The sequence below is a fragment of the Martes martes genome (assembly GCF_963455335.1).
Source record: "Martes martes genome assembly, chromosome: 11".
Classification (NCBI taxonomy): Eukaryota; Metazoa; Chordata; class Mammalia; order Carnivora; family Mustelidae; genus Martes; species Martes martes.
In genome coordinates, this window is record NC_137899.1 from 1,231,669 (window position 1) to 1,256,888 (window position 25,220).

The following is a 25,220-nucleotide window of genomic DNA, read 5'->3' on the forward strand; positions in this document are numbered from 1 at the left end:
GCTGAAATGCTTTCCGCTGACACCGGCAATACCCCAGCGCCCCGGTCAGCAGCCTCGCCTTCACCGTGTGCCGTCTCTGTTGTCAGGCTGGACGCCTCCTTTTCCATTTTCCTTTGAGACGAGGGACATGGGGTCATGGGCCTGCTCTGGCCCAGAGAGGGGTGAGCAGGAGCGGGTCTCCTGGGTCAGGAGACCGCACCGGGGAGAAGCCTGCTGGGGTCCGGCTGGCGGGTGCTGGCCAGTGCGCCCGAGGCAAGTCCAGCCCTCCCCACCCCCAGGCCTTCGGAGAGTCCGCAGTCTGGGCTGAGAGGCAGGGGTCGGGCTGCGGCACTCGGCCAGCCTGGCACGACCCCGGGCTCGGCGTGAGGGCGACGCTCTGACCAGCCCAGGTGCGCTGTGGGGACTCCCTGGGCGGCCGGCCCGGAGGGGCAGATGTGGGGTCTTGGCGCCTCGGGGCAGCCTTCGTCTTCTCTGTTCTCAGAGCCCCGATGCCGTGTGCGGAAGGGCTGTGTCCGCCGTGCCGGGGAGATATGCTTCCCTGCCCTCCCTGCCTCCTTTGCAGCGGGCCGTGGTCCCGTGGTCCTGTTCTGGCCATTATGAAGCCCTTTTCTCTCACGTGTCGTTTTTTTGGAGCAGATCCCACCCGCCCCACCACGGGCCACAGCCCCATACTAACCGCGTGCGTTAGTGGGGCGCCTTTGCTGCTGTCTATGACCCAGGAAGGACCGGTTACTATTAGGGCGAGTCCACGGTTTTCGTTAGAGCTCACCCTTGGGGAGCTGCGGGATTTTACGTCGTACAGAACAGTCTCTCGGCCTAAAACTCCCGCACCCCTCCTTTACCCATCCCGCCTTCCCAAAGCCCCGACCGCGCAGACGTTTGTTGACGAGGCAAAACACACGCCACAAAACTCACCGTCTCCACCGTCTGAAATCCAGCACCTTCGCACTGTGGTGCAGACATCACCACCGGCCCTCTTGTAAATAGGAGCTCCGTGCCTGCCAAACCCCACCTCCCCGGCCCCCCAAGACCCCTGCTCTGCTTTCTGTCTGCACGATTCTGAGCACTCCAAGTGCCTCACGTAGGTGCGCCCAGACCGTCCTCGTCTTTCCCGTGACTGGCGTATTGCACGGAACGGAAGGTCCCCACGCTTCACGCCCGCTGGAGCGGGTGTCAGCAGTTCCTTTTCTAAGGCTGAACGCTGTGCCATGGTGTGGACGGACCGGGGGCTGCCGAAGGACACCCGGGGCCTCCACTGTTGGTTACTGTGGATAATGTCGTGACCATGGGTGTGCTGCTTGCCTCCCACACCCTGTTGCAAATCTTTGGGGTACGTATCTAGCCGAGGAATTGCCAGACCAATTGACAACTTTATTTTTAACTTTCCGAGGAACCAGCCTACAGTGGCCCACAGTGGCCCCTTTCACACCCCCGCTTTTTCACACCCTCCGCATGGGGCTTGCCACTGGTTCGAGGGCAGCGGTCCTGCTGTCCTCATCTGCAGACCCCTGGGGAAAGGTCTCTCCGAGATCCGTGTCTAGTTTGCAATCAGACCGGGTGTCTTGTTTGATTATTTCTTATTGCATTTAGGCGTTGTCTATAAAATCTGGATTTGATGCTTTATCAGAGATGTGGTTTGCCAATATTTTCTCCCGTTCTGTAGGTTGCCTTTTTACGCGGTTGCCAGAGACCTTCGAGGCACCAAATTTTAAAATTTTCACCGTGTCAGATTTGCCAGTTTGCTAACAATGCCTTTGAAGTCGTAGCCAGTGACTCACTGGTAAATCCCATGCCACGAAGCTTTTGTCCTGGTTTCTTCTAAGAGTTTATACTCTAAGTTCTCCTTTTTTTTAAGTGGGTCCCATGCCCAATGTGGGGCTTGAACTCATGATCCCAGATTGAGATGGGCATGCTCCACTGATGGAGCCAGCCAGACACCCCTAAAATCTATCACCCAGTTTGAGGTCATTTTGGTATATGGTGTTAGTAAGGGCCCAACTTCATTATTTCACACAATGGATATTCACTTTTCCAAACATTTCATGAAAGACTGTCCTCTCCATCGAAAGGTCTCGGCACGCTTCTCAAAATTCATTCCACCATGTATGCAAGGGTTTGCTTAGGAGCTGTTCATTTGGTGCCATCCCATTGGTCCATATGACTGTCTTACGCCAGCACCACTCTGTTCATTACTGTATATTTTCAGAGAGGGAGAGAGCGAGGGGAGGGGCAGAGGGAGAGAGAGAATCTCCAGCAGATTCCACACCCAGCACTGGGCCCAACATGGGGCTCGATCTCAAGACCCTGACATCACGACCGGAGCCAAAATCAAGAGTCGGACGCTTCACTGACTGACCCCTGATGACTCTATATTTGTGGTAAGTTTTGACTCAGGAAATGTGATGTCTTCCAACTTCATTCTTTTTTCAAGTTTTTTTTTTTTAATCTATTTGAGGTCCCTTGAAATTCCAATACAAATTTTAGGATAGATTTTTCCATTTCTGCAAAAAATGACATTGGGATTTTGATAAGGATAGCATTAAATCAGTAGCTCGCTTTGGATAATAACAGTATCAACTATTCCAACCTGTCCATGAACATGGGGTTCTGTTCCAGTTCCACCTCCTTTAGTCTCTCTCAGCAATGTTTTCTCATTTTTGGTCTAGAGAACTTACACTTCCTCCGTGAATGTAGGATTTTGCTCAGTTTGATGCTATTGCAAATGGAATTTTCCCCTCAGTTTCCGGAACAGTTTGTTCATTGTTCTTGTATAGAAATGCAACTGATGTTTCTGCATAGACTTTGCAACTTTGCTGAATACAGGTGTTTTTGTGTTTTTGTGAAGTCTTGAGGCTTTTTTACTTGTAAGACCATATCGTCTGCAAACGGAGATCATTTTACGTTTTCCTTTACAAGTTGGATGCCTCGTCTTTCCTCTTCTCCCCTAACTGATCTGGCTGTACTATGCCGGGTGGGGTGGTGATTTGGGCATACTTGTCTCATTCTTGATCTTAGAGGAAAATCTCTCCATCTCACACTGTGAGTAGGATGTTTGCCATGGCTTGGTCATAGACGACTTTTATTATGTCAAGACATTCTTTCTACTTAAAGTCTTTTGAGCGTTTTTATCATGAAAGCATGTTGGATTTTGTCATATGCTTTTTCTCCATCAATTGAGATGATGTAAATGGGAAATTTGTTGGGCTTTCCCCCTACATTTTGTTGATGTGGTGTAACACACCGAAACTGTACTTAGTCATGGTGTTTCATCCTGCTAATGTGCGCTGAACTCCACTCACTAGAATTTTGTTGACTTTTGCATCAATATTCACAAGGAATATTAGTCCGTCATTTCCTTTCTTGAATGGTTTCTTTGTCTGGGTTTGGCATCGGGAATGCTGGCCTTTTCAAATAAGTTAAAAGCATTCCCTCCTCTTAATTTTTTTTAAAAGATTTTATTTATTAATTTGACAGAGAGACAAGCAGGGGGAGCAGCAGAGGGAGAGGGAGAAGCAGCAGGGTGTGGTCAGAGAAGACAAAGCGTATGGTATCTACCTTTTCTTTTTCTTTTTTTTTTTTTTTAAAGATTTTATTTATTTATTTGACAGAGAGAGAGATCACAAGTAGGCAGAGAGGCAGACACAGAGAGAGAGGAGGAAGCAGGCTCCCTGCTGAGCAGAGCGCCCGATGCGGGGCTCGATCCCAGGACCCTGAGATCATGACCTGAGCCGAAGGCAGAGGCATTAACCCACTGAGCCACCCAGGTGCCCCTATGGTATCTACCTTTTCAAATGTCAGGATTTAATTTGGGGCTCGACCCCAGGACCCCGGGACCATGACCTGAGCTGAAGGCAGATGCTTCACCCACTGAGCCCCCCAGGCACCCCCATTCTTTTCTTTTTTTTTTAATGTCACTGAACTGTACACTTTATTTATTTATTTTTAAAGATTTTATTTATTTATTTGACAGACAGAGATCACAAGTAGGCGGAGAGGCAGGCAGAGAGAGAGGGGAAGCAGGGTCCCCGCTGAGCAGAGAGCCCAATGCGGGGCTCGATCCCAGAACCCTGAGATCATGACCCGAGCCGAAAGCAGAGGCTTAACCCACTGAGCCCCCCAGGTGCCCCCATCCTTTTCAATTTTTAGGGCAAGTTTGAGGAGAATGGGTGCTAGTGACTCTTCAAATGTTTGGTAGAAGTCACTCCCGAAGTCATCGGGACCAGGGCTCCCCTTTGTTGGCGCCGTTTCTGATTAATGTTTCAATCCCCTCGCTCGTGTAGATCTGTTCGGGTTGTCCGTTCTCCCCTGATTCGGTCTTGACAGGTTTTGTGTTTCTAGGAGTTTGTCCATTTTATCTGGGTTATTCAATTGCTTGTCACGCAACTGTCCACTGTGCTCTCTTACAACACTGTATGTCCGTAGGACCGGCAGTAATTTCCCTGCTTCCATTTCTGATTTAGGCATTGGAATCCCCTCTCTTCTTCCTTCTTAGTCAACCTAGCTACAGGCTTGTCACTTTTGTTGATCTTTTCAAAGAACCAACTTTGGGTTCCTTCATTTTCTAGACTGTTTTCCATTGATCTCTGCTCTAATCTTTATTATTTCCTTCCCCTACTATCTTTGGGTTTAGTCTGTTCCTCTTTTTCCAGTTCCTTAAACTGTAAAGTTAGGATGATGATTTCCGATCTTTTTTTTTCTAATGTAAATATTTACGGTTACAAATTTCCGCCTTAGTAACTGCTTTCATTGCATACCCTAGGTTTTGGTGTGCTGTGTTTTTCATTTATCTTAAAGTATTTTCTTCGTCTTTTTTTTTTTTTTTTTTTTTTTGAGAGGGAGGACAGAGGGGCAGAGGGAGGAGAGAGAGAATCTCAAGCAGACTCCCCACTGAGCACAGAGCCTGACACGGGGCTCGATCCCATGACCACAATCATGACCCGAGCCAAAATCAAGAGTCAGATGCTTAACTGACTCACCCAGGTGACCCAGGCTTTGAGTATTTTCTGACTTTGTGATTTGTTCCTGGGGCCCTTGGTTGTTTGTGAGTGTGAGGTATGGTCTCCACAAGTTTGAATTTTCTAGTTTTCCTTCTGTTTCTGATTTCTATCTTTACCCAGGTGTGGTCAGAGAAAATATATCACATGATATTTACCTTTTTAAAGATTTTGTTATCATCATTATTATTATTTATTTGACAGACAGATCACAAGCAGGCAGAGAGAGGGGGAAGCAAACTCCCTGCTGAGCAGAGAGCCTGATGTGGGGCTCGATCCCAGGACCCTGAGATCATGACCTGAGCTGAAGGCAGAGGCTTAACACACTGAGCCACCCAGGTGCCCCGATATCTACCTTTCTAAATGTTGGGATTTAATGTGTGGCCTGACTGCATGTATATTTTGAGAAGAAAGTGTGTTTTTTTGCTGGTGGGCCGAGTGCTTTGTATTTGTCTGTTAGATCTGGTCAGTTTACTGTGTTGTTCACGTCCTCTATTCCCATACTTACGTCTGCACATCCTACCCATTATTAACAGGGGTCCTGGACTCTCCTGCTATCACTGTAGGATTTTCTATTTCTCCCTTCCAGTCTGTTCATTTTTGCTTCATAAATTTTGATGGTCTGTCATTAGGTGCGTAAATGTTTATACACACTAATCTTCTCTGTACTGAACCTTGTACTAATATATAATGTCCTTCCTTGTCTCCTGTAATTTTTTTTTAGATTGTTTTTATTTATTTGTCAGAGGGAGAGAAAGAGAGCATGCAGGAGTGAGCAGAGGGGCAGAGACAGAGGGGGGAAGCAAACTCCCCGCTGAGCAGAGAGCCCAATGCGGGGTGCAATCCCAAGACCCCGAGATCATGACCTGAGCCGAAGGCAGACGCTTAACCCACTGAGCTGCCCAAGTGTCCCTCTTACAATCTTTTTTTTTTTTTTAAAAGATTTTATTTATTTATTTGACAGACAGATCACAAGTAGGCAGAGAGGCAGGCAGAGAGAGAAGGGAGGAAGCAGGCTCCCTGCTGAGCAGAGAGCCTGATGCGGGGCTTGATCCCAGGACGCTGGGATCATGATCCGAGCTGAAGGCAGTGGCTTTAACCCACTGAGCCACCCAGACGCTCCTCTTACAATCTTTTTTATTTAAAGTGTATCTTGTCCAATATTAGTATGGCTACCCCTCATCTCTTTTGGTAACATTTGCATAGAATATCTTTCTCCATGCTTTCACTATCGACCTGCGGGTTTATATGGATCTCAAATGAGCCTCTTGTAGACAGCAGAGTTTGGATGTTTTCTTATCCATTCTGTCAACTTTTGACTTTTTATTGGATGGCTTAATTCATTTACATTTAAAGTAACTACTTTAAATTTAGTAACTTAAAAAAGAGGAACTGGGGCATCAGGGTGGTGCAGTGGGTTAAGCGTCCAACTCTTGGTTTCAGCTCAGGTCCTGATCTCAGGGTCATGAGATCAAGCCCCGTGTTTGGCTCTAGGCTCCGCATGGAGTCTGCTTGGGATTCTTTCTCTCGCTCTCCCTCAAGTAAATAAATAATTTTTTTTAAGAAAAGGAGGGACTTAACTTCTGTCACTGTGCATTCTGACTCTGTGTCCTTTGTTTTCAATATACCCTATAGCTTGTTGAACTCATTTTCTGTCTTCTTTTCTGTTCACCTTTTATTTTATAGTGACATGTTTAAATTCCTCCCTCGTTTCCTTTGGTGTATATTCTATAGCTGTTTGCTTTGTGGTTGCCATGGGGATTACATTTAACATTCGAAAGTTACAACACTCTCATTTGAATTTATACCAGATTAATTTCAATAATATACAAAATCTTTGCTTCTTTATAGCTCTGCCCTACCTCTTTCAGTTGCCGATATCACAAAATTACACCTTTATACCTCAGGTGCCCCAAAACATAAACTTATCTTTCTTTAAAATGCCATAGTTTCTTCATTTATGCAGAAACAAGATTTGGGGTGACAAAACAAGATAGTCTAACTTTTTACTGTTAACAATTATTCACTGTTAATGAGTAATTGTCTTTTAATTTAAATTTATTAGTTATTAAATCATGTAGAAAACAAAAAGTGAAGGTACGGACCACTGTTACGATGAAATAGCGTTTATAATTACCATGTGTTTACTTTTCTTGAGGTCTTGAGTTCTCTGCGTGGCTTTAAGTTACGGCCTAGGGACGTCACTTCACTCTGCGGAACTCTACTGAGCACTTCTCAGAGGGCAGGTCCAGTGGCTACAAGTTCCGTCAGGGTTTGTTTCATTGAGAAGGTCTTAACTTCTCCCTCACTTCCGAAGGACAGTTTTTCCAGATGCGACTCTTGTTCATACTTGGTTTGGTTTCTTCCGCATCCTGAATATATCGGCTCCCTGTCTTCTGGCCTCCAAAGTTTCTCATGAGAAATTTACAGATAATCTTACTGAGGATACCTTGTATGAGATGATTTGCTTCTCTCTTGCTTTCAAGATGATCTCTTTGGCTTTTGTAAATTTGACTGTAATGTGTCCTGGTGTGTGTCTCTTTGAGTTTATCTTACTTGGAGCTCATTGAGTTTCTTAGGTGTTTATATTCATGCCTTTTGTCACGTTTGGGACGTTTTCGGCCATTATTCAATAGATATTCTCTCTGTGACCCTCTCTCCTCTCCTTTTGGCACTCCTGTGACGGGTGTGTTGGTAGCTTGCTGGTGTCCTACGGGTCCTTTAGGCTCCAATTTGCTTTTCTTTCCTTTTTCTTTCTCTTTCTCAGACATGGTATGTTCCATTGTCCTCTTTTCAAGTTCATGGATTCTTTCTTCTGCCTGCTCAAATCTGTCTTGAATTCCAATAGTGAATTTTTCATTCCAATTATTGTACCTCTCAGATCCGGAATTATTTTTTAGGTTCTCTTTTATTGGTATTTCACCCAATGTTTTCTTGACTTTCTCTACATCTTCCCTTAGTTAAGACAGTTATTTTAAAGTATTTGCTTAGTATGTCTGCCGTTACTTCTTTTTCAGAGTTTCTGTTTATTTTTTTCCTTTGAATGGGTCATACTTTCCCGCAGCTTTGTATGCCTTGTGATTTTTGTCGTAGTTGCACATTGGGCATTTTAATCTAATAATGAGATAACTCTGGAAACCGTTCCTTTCCCTCCCACAGTTTGCTTGGTTGTTATCGTTTTTATTGAGGTTGGTTTGATTGTTGTAGGCTGTCTCTGTGCCAAGGATCAGCCTGAGGTATGAATGCAATATCTGCTGAGGTGTTTTCTTTTCTGAGCCTTTCCCTGGGCGTGGGCACAGTCCCTTTCTAATTTCCCTGTATATACACTTGTGCGGAGACCACAGTGAGCGCACGGGGGACAGTCCTTGCACACGTAATTTGGAAAAGCATCAAAATTAACAGACTACGGCAGCCTTCCACAATAAAAACAAATAAACACAAGCCAAACGCTGGGGAAGAATAATCTTATTTCCAGAGTGACCACACTATAACAGTCAAATGTCCAGGTCTCAACCAAAAAATGACAGTGTACAAAGAAATAAAGAAAATATGTCCAGTCAAAGGAACAAAAATCCTGATATAAACCACTCCCAAGGAAGCCCGTAGACAAAGACTTAAAACAACCATCTAAAATATGATCAATGAGGCAAAGGAAAAAGGCGCAGAGACTAAAGGAAGCTAAGAAAACCACGTATGAGTGAAATGATGTTATCAACAAAAGACAGAAAACCTGCAGAGAAACCAAAGACAGTCCAGAGCTGAGAAATACAGTACCCGGAATGAAACCCTCGCCACAGGGTTCAAGAGCGCATATGAGCGGGCGGAGCAAAGAACCCATGAGCTCAAGACGGAACAAAATCAAGTCATGAGGTGCAGAAATTGGAAAAAAAAAAAAAAAAAGCATGAGGAAAACGAACACAGTCTAAGGGACTTCAGAACAGCATCAAGTAAAGTAACAGATGCATCATGGGAGTCAAGAAAGGAGAAGGAGGTAGAAAGGTTATTCAAAGGAATAATGACTGAAAACTCTCAAATTTGATGAAAGATGTGAGTATATAAATCAAAGCCGCTCAATCAATTTCAAGGAGGATAGGTAGAGACCCACATTGTGAAAACACAATATACCAAAACTCATGGGAAACCGTTGTTGAGAGAAAATTTTATAGCTGTAAATGCATACCATAAAAAAAGAAGATCTCAAACCAAAAAAAAAAAAATCTCGAAATAATAGCTTAGTTGTATATCTTACGGAACTAGAAAAGCAAAAACAAACTAAACCTAAAACTGGCAGAAGGAAGGAAATAATAAAGCTTAGAGCAGAAACAGACAAGATTGAGAACAGAAAACAGTAGAGAAAACCAATGAAATTGAGTTAGGTCTTCAAAAAGAACAACTTTAAGTAGACTAAGAAAAAAGGAGAATTAATTAAATTAATTAATTCAGTTAATTAAATCAAAGATGAGAGAAAACATTACAGCAAGTTTTAGGGAAATAAAAGGTAACACGAGCACGCAACCAACAACAGATTAGATGACCTCCAAATATATTCACAGAAACTCACAGCCTGCCAGACTGAATCATGAAGAAAGAGAAAATCTGAGCAAAGTTACAACCAGTTAAGAGATTGAGCCAGCAATCAGAGCCTTTCTAACAGATAAAAGTCCAGGACCAGATGGCTTTGCTGAATTGTAACTGATACTTGAAGAAGAACCATCACCAGTCCTACTTAAACTCTCCCAGCGAGAAGAGGAGCAACACTGCCGAATGCATTCTGTGAGGCAGCATTACCTTGGTAATGAAGCCAAACAATGACATCACAAGGAAAGAACATGAGACCAATATCCCCTATAAATACAGATGCGAAAGTTAGCAACACGCACAAGCAAACGAAATCCAAACAGCGCACTGACAGGACTGCTACATCACGTCCAAGGGGCATCTATCCCATGAGTGCACAGGATGCTCAACCTAAGAGAATCAATCGTATAACATACCACATTAATAGAATAAAGGGGGAAAGCCACAGTTATTTCAACTGATGCACTCAAGGTATTTGATGGAACCAAAGACCCTTCCACCATCAAAAACACTAGGAAATAGGGGCACCTGGGTGGCTCAGTCGGTTAAGTGTCTGACTCTTGATTTCAGCTCAGGTCATGATCTCAGGGTCATAAGATCAAGCCTTGTGCTGGGCTCTACACCTACAAGGAAAGACTATCTCTGAAATTCTTTCCTCCTCCCTCTCCCTCTCCTCCTCCCCCTACTCTCTCTCTCAAATAAATAAAATCTTAAAAAAAAAAAAAAAAACAACCCCACACACTAGAAAGAGAAGGGAACTTCCTCAACATGATAAAGGACATCTAGGAAAATCCCACAGCAAACATCATACTCAGTGGTGAGAGGCTAGGAGTTTCCCTCTAAGACCAGGAACAAGACAAGGACGCCTTGTTCAGCACCGCTATTTGACATTGCACTGGATATTCCAGGCAGATCAGGTAGATAAGAAGAAACAGAAGGCATCCAACCTGGAGAAAACAAAGTAAAACTATCTCTGTTCACAGATGACATGATCCTATATATAGAAAATCTCAAAGAATCTACAAGAAAGTTACCAGAGCCAAGAAACAAATTCAGCGAAGTTGTACTGAAAATATCAGTGACACAAAATTCAGCTGGAGTTTTATACGCTAACAATAAACAAGCTGAAAAGAAAATCAAGAATTCCATTTGCGATAGCATCAAAAAGAAACAAATACTTAGAAATAAATTCAAGCAGGTAAATGACTTATACACTAAAAACTACAAAACATCGCTGAAAGAAATTAAAGAAGGCACAAGTGATGGAAAGACACCTCACATTCCTGACCGGAAGACCTATTGTTAAGATGTCCCAACCACCCGAAGTGATCTACAGACTCACTGGCGCTTTTGCAGGAGTGCATATGGAAACTCCAGCGGCCCCAAATATTCAAAAGCCATCTTGACAAACAAGAACAAAGTTGGAAAACTCATGTTTCCTGTTTCAACAGTTACTACAAAGTCACAGTTCTCAAAACGGGTTTGGTACTGGAAGGACAGAGACCAGCGAGGGCCTTTTCAACACAGGCAGCTGGGAAAACTGGATGTTTGCACAAGGAAGAATGAGGTTGGATGGTTACCGCTCAGCACACACGAAAACCAGCTCAAAATGGATCAAGAGCTAAATGAAAGAGGTGAAACTGAGAAGAAAATGTAGGCGACAGTCTTCACGACGCTGAATTTAGAGACGGTTTTTATGCTAGGACCCTGAAAGCACGGGCAAAAGAGAAAATAAATAAATTAGATTGTGTCAGAGTGGAAGTGCTTTGTGCGTCAGAGGACATGGGCAAGGGTAACCCACAAAATGGGAGAAAACATCTGCAAAACATGCATCGGACAAGGAATTAATATCCAGAATACATAAAGAGGACCTGAAATTCGATGGCCAAACCACCCACTGCATTTAAAAGCAGGCAAGAGCGGAACAGACTTCTTGCCGGAGAAGACACAGAGGAGGCCTGTGAGCACGAGGACCATGCTCAGCGCCACCCGTCCGAGGATGACGCAGATCAGACCATCGGGCCATCGGCCTCACACCCAGGCTAGAGGTTACCGAAACAATGGAAACTAGCAAGTGTCATCCAGGACGCGGAGAAACAGCCGCTGGCGCTGCTGGGGGGACGCAGGGTGAGGTCCCCGAGGGTTAAACGTGCAATGCTCACGGCGGCATGGCTCACAACAGCCGGAACCTGGCACAAGCCAGGTGCCCGTCCGCGGACCAGGGGACACCGCGGACCACCCCGCAGCCTCAGCCCAGAAGGAAGCTCTGACACAAGCTACTACACGGACAGACGGACGCTAAATGGGAAGAGCCAGTACAGAAGGACACACCACGTGACCCCACGTGCACGTGGTCCCTGGCGCGGTCCAGTCCGCAGAGGAGAGAGCAGAGTGGGGGGCGCCGGGGACGGGCTGGGGAGCTGGTGTTCCACGGGGACAGAGCTCCTGTTCCGGGAGATGAGAACGTTCTGGATGTGAGCAGTGAGCAGGCTTAATGCCACAGAATTGGACACTTAAAATGATTAAGGTGAGACATTTTATTTTATACATATTTTACCACTTTAAAAAAAAAAAAGATGGCAAGACGGAAGAACTTGGGTCTCTAAGGCATAGTGACGGTCCGCAGCCTTCCTGACACCTGAGAAAGAAGCCACCCCTCGAATCAGCCCGCCCTCTGCTTTCTCCAAATGTAGCCGAGCGCGCTCCGAAGCCACGTGTGGGAGGACGGCGTCCCTCCGCCCGGCTTCCCCCACACCTGCCACCGTTGCTCTGCGGGGCCCTCAACCTCCCTGGCCAGGGGACTCCGTGTGGGGCTTGTTCTGGGCATTAAGAGGGTTTCAGCAGCATCCCTGGCTTCTACCCAGGGCACATTGGCAGCACTGCCCCCCCAGATCTCCTAAATTGTCTCCACTCCCTGCCAAATGCCCTGCAAGCACATATCGTCCCCATTGAGAACCACTGTCTCCCCATCACCTTTTTCTTTTTTTTTTTTTTTTAAGATTTTATTCAATTATTTGACAGAGATCACAAGCAGGTCGCGGGGTAGGGGGAGCAGGCTTCCTGCTGAGCAGAGAGCCTGATGCGGGGCTCGATCTCAGGACCCTGAGACCATGACCTTAGCCCAAGGCAGAGGCTTTACAACCGAGCCACCCAGGCTCCCCCCACCACCTTTTTAAAAATTTTTATTGATTTGCCAGAGAGAGAGAGAGCACACAAGCAGGGGGAGCAGCAGAAGCCCGCTGCGCAGGGAACCCGATGCGAGACTTGAACCCAGGACCCTGGGATCATGAAGTTAGTCAAGAGCTGAGGCTTAACAGACTGAACCCCCAGGTGTTCTGAGAACCACAGGCCTATGGAAGCATCTGCTGAGCCCACGCACCCGCTCACTGCTCTCTACAAGCGTGGGTGCCCTCCTCCCAGCTCGGCTGCGACCCCACCAAGGCCCCTCCGGGCTTCCCAAATCCTGCCTGTCCTTCCCCGCTCACGCCGAATCCTCCATCGATGGGGGGATGGTGGGGACCTCAACCATCACCCCAGACCCCAAACGGCCCCCCCTGCTCCAGCCATCACAGCACTCCGCCTGCTGCCTTCTCTGTGTGCCTTTTGCTCCTGGAGGCTAAGTTTGTGGCTCCAGGGGGCAGGGATCCTTAACACACGTGCAGGTCCGATCTACACATCTCAGTGAACACTGGAGACTGTCCTGGAGGCTCAGCAGCAGTCGGCTGTCTGGCCCCTCGTTTCTGCTTCCTGGTGCGGCAGCCACGAGCACCTCGGGAGGCTGCTCCTCCAGGCCCCTGCTGCGGTGGGGAAGGGCCTGCAGGCCCATGGGGAGGGTGACCCAGGCCCAAGACCAGCAGAAGCCAGCCGCCGGCTTTATAGAAGCCCCCGCACGGACAGGACCCCAGATCCCTCCCAAGGGCCCCCTAGATGGGGCAGGTGGGCAGCCCGGACAATCTGTCCCTCACGGATGTCTCCATAAGCACCTCGGGCCCACCTCCAGGACCCACCAGAGACCTTAGCTCTCAACACACCAAGATGCGGACAGGGCTGGGAACACAGAAGCCAGGCCGCCGAGCAGGGGCTGTCGGGATGGGAGCCTGTCATCCAGGCCGAGTGGGGCCAGGTCTGCAAAGCTGAGCCTGGATGCTTGCTCTCTACCTAACGAGCACCGTGTGGCTCTCACGTTCCTCCCTCCCTGGGAGCTGGGGGCTGTCTTCACGGGGGCCATCTGTGGCGGCCCACCCGGGGTGGTCCCTCAGGGTGCCACAGACTCTGCACTTCCTAATCGGGGGTCAGTGAGCCAGACGGTGAGCTGTAGCACCCAAAGGAGCCTGGAGAAGGTCTGAAGCGGGGTCCCCAGGCAGGGGGACCGCCCTGTCCAGGAGCAGAAGAGGGTAGGAAGGGATGGGTCTCTGACTTCACCAGAAACCAAACCGCCTTGGCAACCAGACGCAGCCTGGGGCATCCCCACGATCTCTGCCCTGAGTCACAGAGGTGACACAGAGGGTGTGTCCAGGCTGCTGCGTCAGGGGGCAGAGTCCAGCCCGGTCAGTATATCCTTTCCTTCCACTTTGAACTGGAAACAGTAAAGAGCCTCGGGGAACAGGGATGGTCTCAGGGAGAGCTTGACTGTTCGAGGAGTCCCGGCTGGGCCAGCAATGCCACTTGGCTCAGCCCTGCCTCTACAGGCCTCACAGGCCAGCGGGGAGAGCAGGCCCCAGAGACCAGCTTTGTGGGGCCAAGGCAGTATTAGGGACACAAAGAAGAGGGTGCCCAGCCCAAGCAGGGGGTCAGAAAGATTTGGAGAAAGCCACGGGCCAGCAAGAGTGTATCCAAATTTACACAAGAAGCAGATCACCCATCCAAATCTCAATTTCAGACAATGAATAAGTTTTTAGTGTATCACAAATAATACATGGGACATACTTAGGCTAAAAAGGGACACTGTTGGGGCGCCTGGGTGGCTTAAGTGGCCACCTCTAGCTCAGGTCATAATCCCAGGGTCCTGGGACCGAGACCCACATTGAGCTCCCAGCTCAGTGGGGAGCCTGCTTCTCCCTCTCCCTCTGCCTACTTGTGATCTCTCTCCATCTCCTTAATAAATAAATAAAATCGTAAAAAAAGAAAAAAAAAGTTGACACTCTTCATCACTGCACCTCATGATGCAGACCAGGCTCAGAGAAGGGACGGGACGGGTCGCGCTCGCTCACCTAGGGTTCCAGAGCGGCATCCGCCATCTGAGCGCCTGCCCACTCTGTCCCAGCCGGGCAGCACTGGCCTGGCTTGCTTTCTGCAAGCCTCAGCTTCCCAACCTGCAGAACACGGTAGGCGTGCAGCCATTAAGGCCTCCCCTGGCAAGGGGGTGCCTGGGACCCGCATCTCAGGGACAGGCCTCTGTGACTGGGGCGCACAACATGAGGGGCACTCTGGGCACAGCCACCCGCAGGGGCGCTGGGGCTGCCTGACCTCACGGCGTGTCCCAACACAGGAACGCTTGCGTGGGTCACTTGACCCCGCTCACAGATGAGACCCCGGGGGAGAGGCCGAGACAAGGGAGGGGCCTCGCTCGAAGCCCAGCTGGGCCAGCACATCGTCTGAAGCCCTGCCGGCGTGGTGCTCCTGGCTTGGCCGCAGGCTCGTGGGTGAACCCCGATCTGATGTCCTGAGAAGATGATTGCCCGGCGGGGTCCGGCCCCCTCCCCAGCGGGTGAGCACGGCTTCGCTTCCCAGGCACACCCCGCAGGGACGGACACCGGAGAGCCCTGAGGCAGGGCATCCCGGTGCTCCCTCCCTGCGGGAGAAGCCAGCGGGGCCTCCTCACAAGGATTCCACCCGCCTGCCTGCCGCTGCCCTGGGACCAAAGTGCGGGGCGCAGTGAGCTCCCGGGTCCCGGGTCCTCCACAGATGCGGGGTGCGCGGCCACCGGCAGGGCACCCGCGTGCTTCGTGCTCCGGGTCCAGAGGTTCCCAGGAACACAGTGTCCTCCTGCCCATTATCACCCGCCAGCCTATCTGATTGGGGTGCTCCCCGGCTCGAAAAACACCCGCCCGTTCACCTCCTGCGTTTTTAGCACGTCACCACGTTATCTCGGATACAAGTCAGTTTTTTAGCTTTTACCTATTTGGGTGACAACCACCTTTGACTCCTTTCGTCCTCAGATGTGCTGGGCCCCCTCCCACCTGTTGTACTGTACACGCCGGTCCCCGTCTGAGTGCCTGCCGCGCGGGCACCCCACCCCTTCTGCCCCGGCTCGGCGCCGGCCCCGGACAGGCCCCAGCCGATGGAGCCCACAGCTTGCCTGCGCCCAAGGGCTGATTCTCAGAAGCCCCTCGCCTGCCTGAATAGCGGCGCCCGCTGAGGCTTCTGCGTGGCTTTGACTCTGCAGCAAGGTGGGGGGGTGGGGTGGTCACTGCCAGCCTTCCCCGGGGGAGCTTCTGCTTCGAGCTTAGAGCAGGCTCACCCCACCGTACCCCACCCAGGCCCAGGGTCCCCTTCACATGCAGGGTCTGTCCAGCTCTGGTTTGGGCATCCATCAGATGGGCAAGTCCCTAGAAGCCTCAGTTTCCCCATATGCAAATTAAGTAAAGGGACACAGCGGGGCCTATCCTCAGGGTGGGGTGGGCACTGAATGAGATCCCTGAGTCCCAGGACACCCTCCCTCTGCGGGGTCTGGGCGCAGAGACACAGCACTTTCTCTACTCCCCCCGCCAGCTGGTGAGAGCGCCACCACGTTGGCTACACTTCCTTGGGGGCAGAGAGTGGACTGTCCCGAAGTCACGCCCACCCACCAGCCCTCGCCTGCCCCCTGCACTCAATGCACTCAGCGTGCCAAGGAATTTTCCTGGGGCTTGTTGAGGGTGACGGGTATACAGCCCCGGCTCCATCCCCAGGCGGGGACAAAGGCCCAAACCAGCTCCCTTGGCCCCCAAGGCTCCTGCCTCTGCATCCAGGCTGGTTCTGGGACACAAGCCCACTGGCCAGGAGCACTGCAAGTGGCGGGATCAGAGGGCCTAGAACCATCTGGGAAAAGGCTGTCCGCGGCCAGGCCTCAGCGCCTCGCCTGCCCCACGCAGGTGGGACAGCGCCCTGTGGACTGAAGCCCTGTAGCCTGGTGGCTCCAGGACAGCTGGAACCCCAGTGGCCCACCGGGGCTCGCTAGCAGAGCCCCACCTGAACGGCCCCGTCGCAAACCGCAGGGACCCAGAAATCCTCAAACACAACCAGACCAGAAACGTCGAGACCCCGCCCGCCCCAAGCACGGACAGCACGTAGATGGAGCCTCCTCCCCCTGCCACGCTGGCCTCATGATGCCCACAAGCCAGTGACGACGATACCAGGACTCCGCCCCCCGAGACCCCACCCGCCGACAGCAGCGGAGCAGTGGAAAGAGGGCCCACCGCAGGGGGGAGGCTGGGACCTGCTGGCTCAGTGGGGAGCACCCAACAGCCGGTGCACGCAGCCCAGCAGCATGCACACTCTGGGAACGCACACGTGTGCCCACGGGAGCAGGCAGGAGCCAGTCCCCCCCCCGGCTCGGGGGCAGAGGCTGAATTTACGATGCGCCCGAATTTGTAAGTGGAGGTACGGGGCTCCTAGCCGGGCAGGCCCACCTTCTCTGAGCTGCAGGGGAGGGAGGCTGGTCAGACTGGCTGGCCCGCACGGGCCACGGCAGCCCGTCACAGGTGACCTCTGCTGGCCAGGCGGCCGCCAGGCACAGCAGGCAGAGAGCCAGGCCCGGCCTCCTGAAAGCAGTTTAATTCCCAAGGTTGCCAGGGATGAGCACCCCTTCCTGCTTGCAGGACACCCGAGTCCGGACAGCTGTAATCTGTTGTCACGAAGCACAAGGCCAGCCTGGCCGGGCCTCCCCTGGAATCCAGTCCAGCCAGGGGGGAAGCTCGGTGCTCAGCCCTGGAAAGGGCCCCGGGAGACGGCGAGGCTGCGCAGACCTCAGGAAGGCACGGCTGCGGGTCTGCGTCTCTCTTTCCGATGTCTGAAGCTGCGCAGGGGATTCTGGGTCTTGGCCTTCTGCTGGGCAAAGCCGCAGGTTAGCTGAGGGCACCAAATGTCTGTCTGTCTAGGTGGACTCAGGGAGGTGAGAGGTGTGGCCCCTTGGCAAGGCCCTGCAGGCCACGAGCCAAGGACAGAAGCCACTCTGGTCACCCTCTGCGGCCCACTAAACACCACCTTCCTCCTCCCACCACCTGGAGCACAGGCCGAGCAGTGAGGACAGAAAAGCAAACCGTCCTGTGTTCTTGAAGCTGCCTGGGGCTGGCCCAGCGAGTGTCTGACCCTCACGACTTCCCCCCTCAACCCAAGAGTCTGGGGCCAGGTCTGGGGCCTTGTTCATCCATCCCAAAGGCAAAGGGCTGGTGCCCGTGATGACACAGGAGGAGGAAGGAGGGAAGCCCTGCGGCGAGGCCAAGGCCCCCGCACACGTACCTTGACCTTCCTGGAGGCCAGCTTCTTCCGCTTCTTGTGAGGGCGCACAAGGCCGCGCAGAGCAGGGGGCACTAGAAGAGGCACAGACTCAGCCGTGGCCACGGCCCCTCGCAGCCCACCCCTCCTCTAGCCGGCGCTCAACGAGCAGCCCGGCTCCGACCCAGCGCCTGGCACACCAGCCCCCGCTCTGACGGGCCCGGGCTGCAAGCACGGCGCTGCCGGGGCGAGGCCGCAGAAACTCATGCTGAATCCCTCCCCTGCTGCCCTTAAGCCCCTCAGTAAGCACGGAGCAGAAAAAGAAAAGTACACGTGTTTTCGAGGAAAAAAACACCGCTAAAATACAACAGAGATCTCTGTGTGACATCTTCCTACCCCGCCCATAATTACAAGTTCACCCCGCACAACGGGCCTCTCCCCCAACAGCCTTCCGACACCCACGGCCACACGGTCGCTGCTGCCACCTGCGGCATGACCCTTGTCCTCCAGCCTCACCTCCACCTGACCTCGGCAGGGCCCCGGCTCCCGACACGCCTCCACACCCCACGGCTGCCCTCTCCCCACTCACCCTGACCCTCGAGGCCCTCCGGCCTCACACTCCTGCCAGAGACTTTGCCCCGACAGGGCAGAGGAAGGGGGTCCCTGGTCCCGCATGTGGCCGACAGGCCCGCTCTCTCCGGGCCAACAGACTCCAGCTGCCCCACCCCATCTTTGCCTGGTGACCGGCCCCGTGTCCTCTGACAGGGGCGACACCCCCTTCCACACCTCCGTGTCTGCCTGGCCCGTCACCGGCTCCTGCGCTCGGGCGCCTGGCCTCCACGCGGACTCTGCCCACACCCACGGCGCTGGGGTCCCCACGCCGCCTGCTTCTCTCGTCCGCAGCAGAGGGGGCTCCGGTCTGCCCGGGTGCAGGGGCAGCGTGCCCGTGTCTAAGCAGATGTGTGTGTGTGTGCTTGTGCACGCGCTGGCCGCCGGGCCTCCGAGATCCCGCCTCAGCCCGGCGCACACGGTGGTCCCCCCCGCTTACCCAGGTAGTCGGGGACATGGCCCAGGTGAGGCTTCACCACGGCCGGGTGCAACGGCAGGTCGTGCCGCAGCAGCTGGAGGTCCCGGGGGTTGTCTTCAAAGTACGTCTGCGGGGGACGGGCGCACGGCACGGTCAGTCTGCCTTCCGTGGCTCCGCGGGGGCCTCTGAGCGGGTGCGCCGTGCCCTCCCGGAGCCGCCGCGGCGCTGATCGCCCACCTCCCTCAGGCGCCACGTCTGTGGGGACACTGCCCTTCCTGCGAGGCAGCCGCGCCCCACACGCTCTCCACGCGGGGCCCCATGCGCGCCACCTCCCCCAAGTGCATGCCTCAGCCTAGCAGGTCCCTGGGGCGCCCTCCCCACGGCAACGTGTCCCGAGGAAAACTCCACAGCGGCGGTCATGCGTCACCCCCCCCCCCCGGACACCGAGCCCCACCTTGAGCCTCTCCGAGTGCAGAAGCTCCTCCTTGATCTCCTTCAGCCTTGCCTCTCGAATGGCCTGTTTGGTCACTGAGCGCATGGCGTCCTGGGCATACACACCAAACGTCAGGATGGCAGGGAGCAGGGCACTGCCCTGTCCTCCCTTGTGCCTGCCTCGGTGCTCAGTGGTAGGGGCCTAACCGGGGGGACTCACCCACCCTGCACGACCACAGACCCCGCTCACCCGGCAGCGATAGCGGAAACCCTCGATCTCCTCCATGCGGAACTGGTAGGGAAGCAGGACGGGCGCCCCGTTCTCTGTGGAGAGAGAGCACGGCAGTGAGGGTCCCCTGAAGGTTCGGGGCAGGTCTAGCAGAGGCCATCTGCCCAGAGCCCCCAGCCCCTCCCGAGGACGAAGCAGCCCGGCACCCAGCCCGGCACCCAGCCCACACCTTCCCCGCGAGGAGCACGTACGGTGAAACGCCCGAGTCCCGTGGACGGCCCACAACAGCTGGTCCAGCACACTGTGCCGAGACAGCCTCGCGGGCCCTGGGTGCCTGTCACAGCAGCCTCACCACCCGCCCACCTCCCCACCCTCCTCCCCCACAGCCACTCTGGATGCTCGACATTCGCGACAGAGTGGCGTCTCAGCGCAGAAGGAGCCCTCCTGCTCCCGCCAGCCAGCGCCCTGGACCCCCACCTGCGCGAGCCCCCAGTGTCCGTCCCAGACCCCCAACACAGGCAGCAATGAGGCCCCTTTGGGGAGCCTCCTGGCTGGCGGACAGCCCTCCCCACACCTCCTCTGCCGGCCGCCGCACACAGCCTGGAACGGCACCAGCTGCACAGCCGCAGCGTCGCCGCCGGAAGGCCCGGGGGGCGCCCAGGCTTGGGCCTGGCAACTTGGGAGTCAGAGAAGGACCCCCTGCCCCCCCAACGAGCTCCCTCTCCCAGGTCCCCTCCTGAGACACCACCAGCCCCATCTCCCAAGACCCCCTCTCCCCTCCCTTGGCTCTTCTGCCCCTTGAGTCTGGACCTCGGCTTGCGCATCTCGGGGGCCCTGCCCGCCACCCAGGGTGGGATGAGGATGGAGCAGGAAGGAAGCACATGGTGGGGCCAAGTGGGAGGTGCTGCCCTCACCGCCGCTGGGAGGAAGGCGTCATGGGAAGAGAGCGCAAGGTTCTTACCTCCGAGAAGCTCCTCGATCGTGTGCAAGTGAGACTGCTCAGTAGGCAGCACGAAGGTCAAAACCATGCCCGGGTTGTTGGCACGAGCCGTCCTGCAAGAACAGACCACCGCCCGACCTAAATCTCTGGCCTGAGGTCCCGGTGCCCGCCCACCACGCCCCAGCTCTCCCACCTGCCAGCTCGATGGATGTAAGCCTCAGGGGTGGGCGGCAGGTCAAAGTTAAGCACAGCAGACACGTGATGGAAGTCTATGCCCCGGGCCACACCTGCCTCCGGGTCAGAGGCCCTGTGAGGAGACATCCCAACGTCAGACCCCCCCCCCCCCAACAAGGTCAGCAATCTCAAGCCATTTACCAGTAAAATCACTCAATAAAGCCTTAGAGGAAATCAGAGAACTCTAACAGGTTGAAAACTCTAAAATCAGGAATCAGGACTATGTCAGAAGCTGGAGTAGCGGAGGTGGCTGAGCCCTCGCCCTGACCTCAGTGCCGCGGGAAGGACAGAACTCGCTGCAACACAGGACAACCCGGCAACCACCCCCAGACAGCCTGTTGGGCAGACGCTGGGCTCCCAATCCCTTTGGAGACCTCCCCCTCACATATCACAGCTGTACTCCCAGCACAGGCTGCACGATGACCCGACAACCCACTAGGGTCGGCCCTTCCTGCTGCCCCAGAGTACGGGCAGGCACACCCTTCCCTCTTCTCCAGACCCCAGCAGCAGCCAGACCCCAAAGCAGGACGCCTTGCTCGGGGACTCCAGTTTCGCCACCTTCTGAAAGGCTGAGGAACAGGCCCTGCGGTGCGCCAGGGAAGGGACTCACCTGTCCCCCTTGGATCCTCGGCCCCGACGCTTGCCCTTGACGGGGGGCCCCAGGACTTCGGCGTCGGTTGCTATGACACAGTCGTAGAAGCCCTGGTTGAACTGGGAGATGATGTGGCACCTACGGCCCAAGAGCGGAGGAAGCGTCAGCCCCAGAGCCAGTCAGGGGCCCCCTCCCCACCCCCGACATCTTCACGACTGCCGTCCTGACTCTTCCCTCTTCTCCAGCTCTGCTCCCGCGTAACCTTCACGCCTCAGCTCCTCAGCTGAAGACGAAGCGACAGCGGAAATCTCAGAGCCGCGACACAGAAACTCAGTGAGAGTCGGTCCAGCCCACAGCCTGGCCTCCACTTCCCGCTGAAGACACAGGCGCACCCCCCGCCGCCCCCACCCCCGCCCCGAGTCTCAGCTGAGGGGCCTGGCCGCGCACCTGGAGCACAGCGGGAGCTCCCCGTTGAGCACGCAGGCGGGGATGCTGAACTGCTCCAGGAACAGGCGCAGCCGGTAACTCCTCTCCAGAGTGTTGACGAAGAGCAGGGACTTGCCGCGGACCAACGACAGCTTGAGCAGGGCGTACAGCAGCAGGAACTTATCTTCCTCCGTCTGGCAGACCACCTGGAACTGCCGCAGCTGGTCTGGCCCCGGCAGCTGGGACTCCTGCAGTTTGAGAGTCACCTGCAGGGAAAGAGCCCTGCGGTCAGGAAAGAGGAGGAGACGGAAGAGCCACAAGCTGCTGCCTCAAAGCAGGGCAGCCTGCGTTCCCTCCCACCGGGGGACGTGACAACTCAACGCGCCCCAGCCGTGCGCTTTGCAGAGATGTGAGATTATAAGGTGTTGCAGGCACAGAAGAGAGAACGCACGCAAAGTGAGGACGTGGACCTACAGCAACAAGCTCTCAGGAGAACCAAGTTCATGTACATAACAGCTTTGGCCGTGCTGCTCAAAGCAGCCCTTCTGAGTCTCAGGGGTCCCTGCTCCTGCCTTCAGGTGAGCGTGTCTGGACCACCCCCAGCAAACACCTGCAATGATGTAGCGACTGCAGACTAGTAGATGGGGCGTGCTGAGGACCACCAGCTCCTGGTGCCTCAGGACCAGGGGGCTAACCTGCTAATGAATGTCCCACCTAAAATACCAGAGGACTCCTTTGAGCAGCAAGTGTCACATCCTGGGCCCCAAATGCTTACTGGATTATGGAGTACCAGCTCCTTAAGTGCTTGCACGTCCTCATTAAAGGTAGCTGACATCAGAAATGCCTGGTAAATCCGGGGCAGGTGACTAGAACCAAACAGAGCCCATCAGCCTCCAGCTCCAGGCCCTAGAGTCAGTCCCAGCCGCACACACCCCTTCCTTACCAGAGCAGACTCTTGAGTTCCTCCTCGAAGCCGAAGGAGAAGAGAAGGTCGGCCTCATCCAGCACCAGCAGCTCCAGGGAGTCTCGCAGGACCAAACTGGCCTGCTGCAAGTGGTTCAAGATGCGCGATGGGGTCCCCACGACGATGTCGGGCTTCTCCATCAGAACAGCTCTGCAAGTGGGCAACACCTCCGTGTTGGGGAGTACGCACCCACCCACGCCTCACCCCGGCCGGCCCCGTTTGCTGCACGCCAACCCAGCAAACCCAATCCCACATTCCCGCACAGGCTCACTCCTCCACGGCCCTGGGGCTCTCACCCACCGCTGAGAGGCAGTGTCCTCAGCAGCCGAGACGTCGGCCACCCGGATGTCTCGAGCGCAGTAAGCAGCCAGCTGCTGGATCATGGACCGGGCCTGGCGGGCCAGCTCCTTGGTGGGCACCAGGACGAGCCCTCTCACAGCCTGCTCTACTGCAGGGCCCGTCTGCAAGAGCACGAATGACAGGCTTCAGCCTGCCAGCCCGCATCCTCAGGGCCACCTGACCCCCGCAGTCTGACCCAACGCTGGGGCCTTCCACACGACCTACCTGTGTTCTGACCAACCCTCACTGACAGCCACCCTCCCCAGGACAGAAGGAGGGCAGAACAGAGAGCTCCTTCCCTGCGCACTGACCCTCAAAGGACGCCACTCCGTGGTTAGCACGTTACTGAACACAGAGCAGCCAGGGCGCTGCATGGTCCCCTGAACCCCACAAGCAGGACTGAGACAAGCTCCTGCTTCTTCCAGCAGGTGAAGAGAAAGGGATGCGCTCGAGAAGACGCACAGAAGGATGACAGCAGCGCCCGGACCGGGGCCAGGCGACCTGAACTGCAGCCGGAGCGCGGAGCACAGCGGCGCCCCGGGCCGGCCTCCGGGAGCCCCGGGCCCCCCACCCCGCCGCCGCGACCCACCGCCTTCCTGTGGAGCAGCAGCTGCAGCGCGGGAAGAGCGTACGCGGCCGTCTTCCCCGAGCCCGTGCGGGCCCGCGCCAGCAGGTCCTTCCCCTCCAGGGCCAGCGGGATGGCCTTCTCCTGGATCAGCGTGGGTCGCGACCAGCCCAGGTCGGCGACGGCCTAGGAGACACGACGCGCGGCTCAGCGCGCCGCCCCTCCGCCGCCCCCAGCCCCGCCGGCCCGGCCGCTTAGCCCTCCCCGGTACCTGCAAGAGCCGGGGGTCGAGGCCCATGTGCTCGAAGCCCAACGCCTCCGGGTCCGCCATGCCGCGGCTCTGGGAGGACAGCGCGCACGCGCGCACGGCAGGAAGGACGCGCCGGCGCGTGGGGCGCCTCCACCTATCAGCTTCGCGGGCACCGCCCCCTCCCGGAAGTGCTGGAGCCTGGGCTTCCGGCGGCCGGCGGGGCTGTGCGGCTGCGCAGGTGAGCGGCCGGGGGTCTCGGGGGAGGCGGGGCCGTCGCCGGCCGCAGCGGCCTCTCGGGCGACAGGGGCTGCTCACGGCGCTCTCTTGCCTCACGGCGCTTCCCTCAGCGGCTCTTGCGGTGACCTACGACGTGCGGTGCCCGGCGGGCCGGCCCTGGGGGTGCCCCCACGCGGTCCGGGGGCACGGGCGGGCGGAGCTCGAGAGACGGAGGTGGGCTGGCCTGCGGCTGCCCGTCGGCCACCAGAGCCGCGTAGCTAACGACAAGGACTCGGTCCCCAGCTGTGTCGGCTGCTGTCGCGGCCCAGCCGCTCACCACGGGCCCAGCGGCACGAAGCGGCCCAGCTCCTCGGCTGTGGTTCCGCCGTTGTCCTGCAAGGTCTCGCGGGGCTGCTGTCCTCCCGGAGACCCGGAGGGACGCTTCCTTCCTCGCCTTCCCCGTTGCCTGCGCCCCACTTCTTCCTCCGAGCCAGCGCCGGAGGCCGGAATCCCACCATGGCGACCCCTGGCCGCCATTTTTAATGAACCTGGAGATGACCCTGCGTCCGCCCGCCTAATCCGAGACCACCTGTCTTAGAGCCAGTCGGTAGCAACCTTCGTTCCCTTCCGCCCAGAGCCGGAGACGAGGCCTCGCCCCCCTCGGGCGTGTTTTGCAGGAAGGATGTCGTACAGTCTAAGCAAGCAAGAGTTCCAGAACAGCACTAGGGTAGTATTGAGAGGAATAACAGAATTACCTGAACGTAGCCAAACTGGTTTCTAAACACAACTTCTCCAGACCGTGGGGTATCTGTGGATGTCCCACAGCAGCGTGGAAGTCCCCACAGCCGCCACCTGCTGGCCCATCCTCCCCCGTCTGTTCCTACCTGCCCCGGCAGTAGGACAAACGCCCCTTCCCATCACACCTTCACAGGAGAAACCTGGACCTTGCTGAGCTACTGGCAGAATCAAGACGCACTGACTTGTGCCTATAGCTGGACCGACCACCAAAGGCTGCAGGG

General features: G+C 54.9%; 1 protein-coding gene across 1 annotated transcript; it reads right to left on the reverse strand.

Moving 5' to 3' along the window:
- Positions 1-17,307: 17,307 nt before the first annotated feature.
- On the reverse strand, positions 17,308-24,100 carry DDX56 (DEAD-box helicase 56). The gene is made up of 14 exons (XM_080818144.1): positions 24,007-24,100; positions 23,760-23,921; positions 23,132-23,292; positions 22,811-22,981; positions 22,643-22,733; positions 21,889-22,133; positions 21,460-21,579; positions 20,809-20,922; positions 20,637-20,728; positions 19,697-19,770; positions 19,469-19,558; positions 19,036-19,141; positions 18,012-18,082; positions 17,308-17,597 (listed from the first exon to the last, which is right to left on the reverse strand). Exons 1-14 carry the CDS (start codon positions 24,064-24,066, stop codon positions 17,520-17,522), a joined length of 1,635 nt encoding a protein of 544 aa, XP_080674270.1. The 5' UTR covers positions 24,067-24,100; the 3' UTR covers positions 17,308-17,519.
- Between the last annotated feature and the right edge of the window lie 1,120 nt (positions 24,101-25,220).

Excerpts from the sequence above, each read along its gene's own strand:
- DDX56 (XM_080818144.1), bottom strand. The coding sequence starts at position 24,066 with ATGGCGGACCCGGAGGCGTTGGGCTTCGAGCACATGGGCCTCGACCCC. Across the intron at positions 21,580-21,888 it reads GAGCTCCCGCTGTGCTCCAG|GTGCCACATCATCTCCCAGT; the intron begins GTGCGCGGCCAG and ends CTTGGGCCGTAG. Across the intron at positions 18,083-19,035 it reads CCATGTCCCCGACTACCTGG|TGCCCCCTGCTCTGCGCGGC; the intron begins GTAAGCGGGGGG and ends TGCCTCTTCTAG.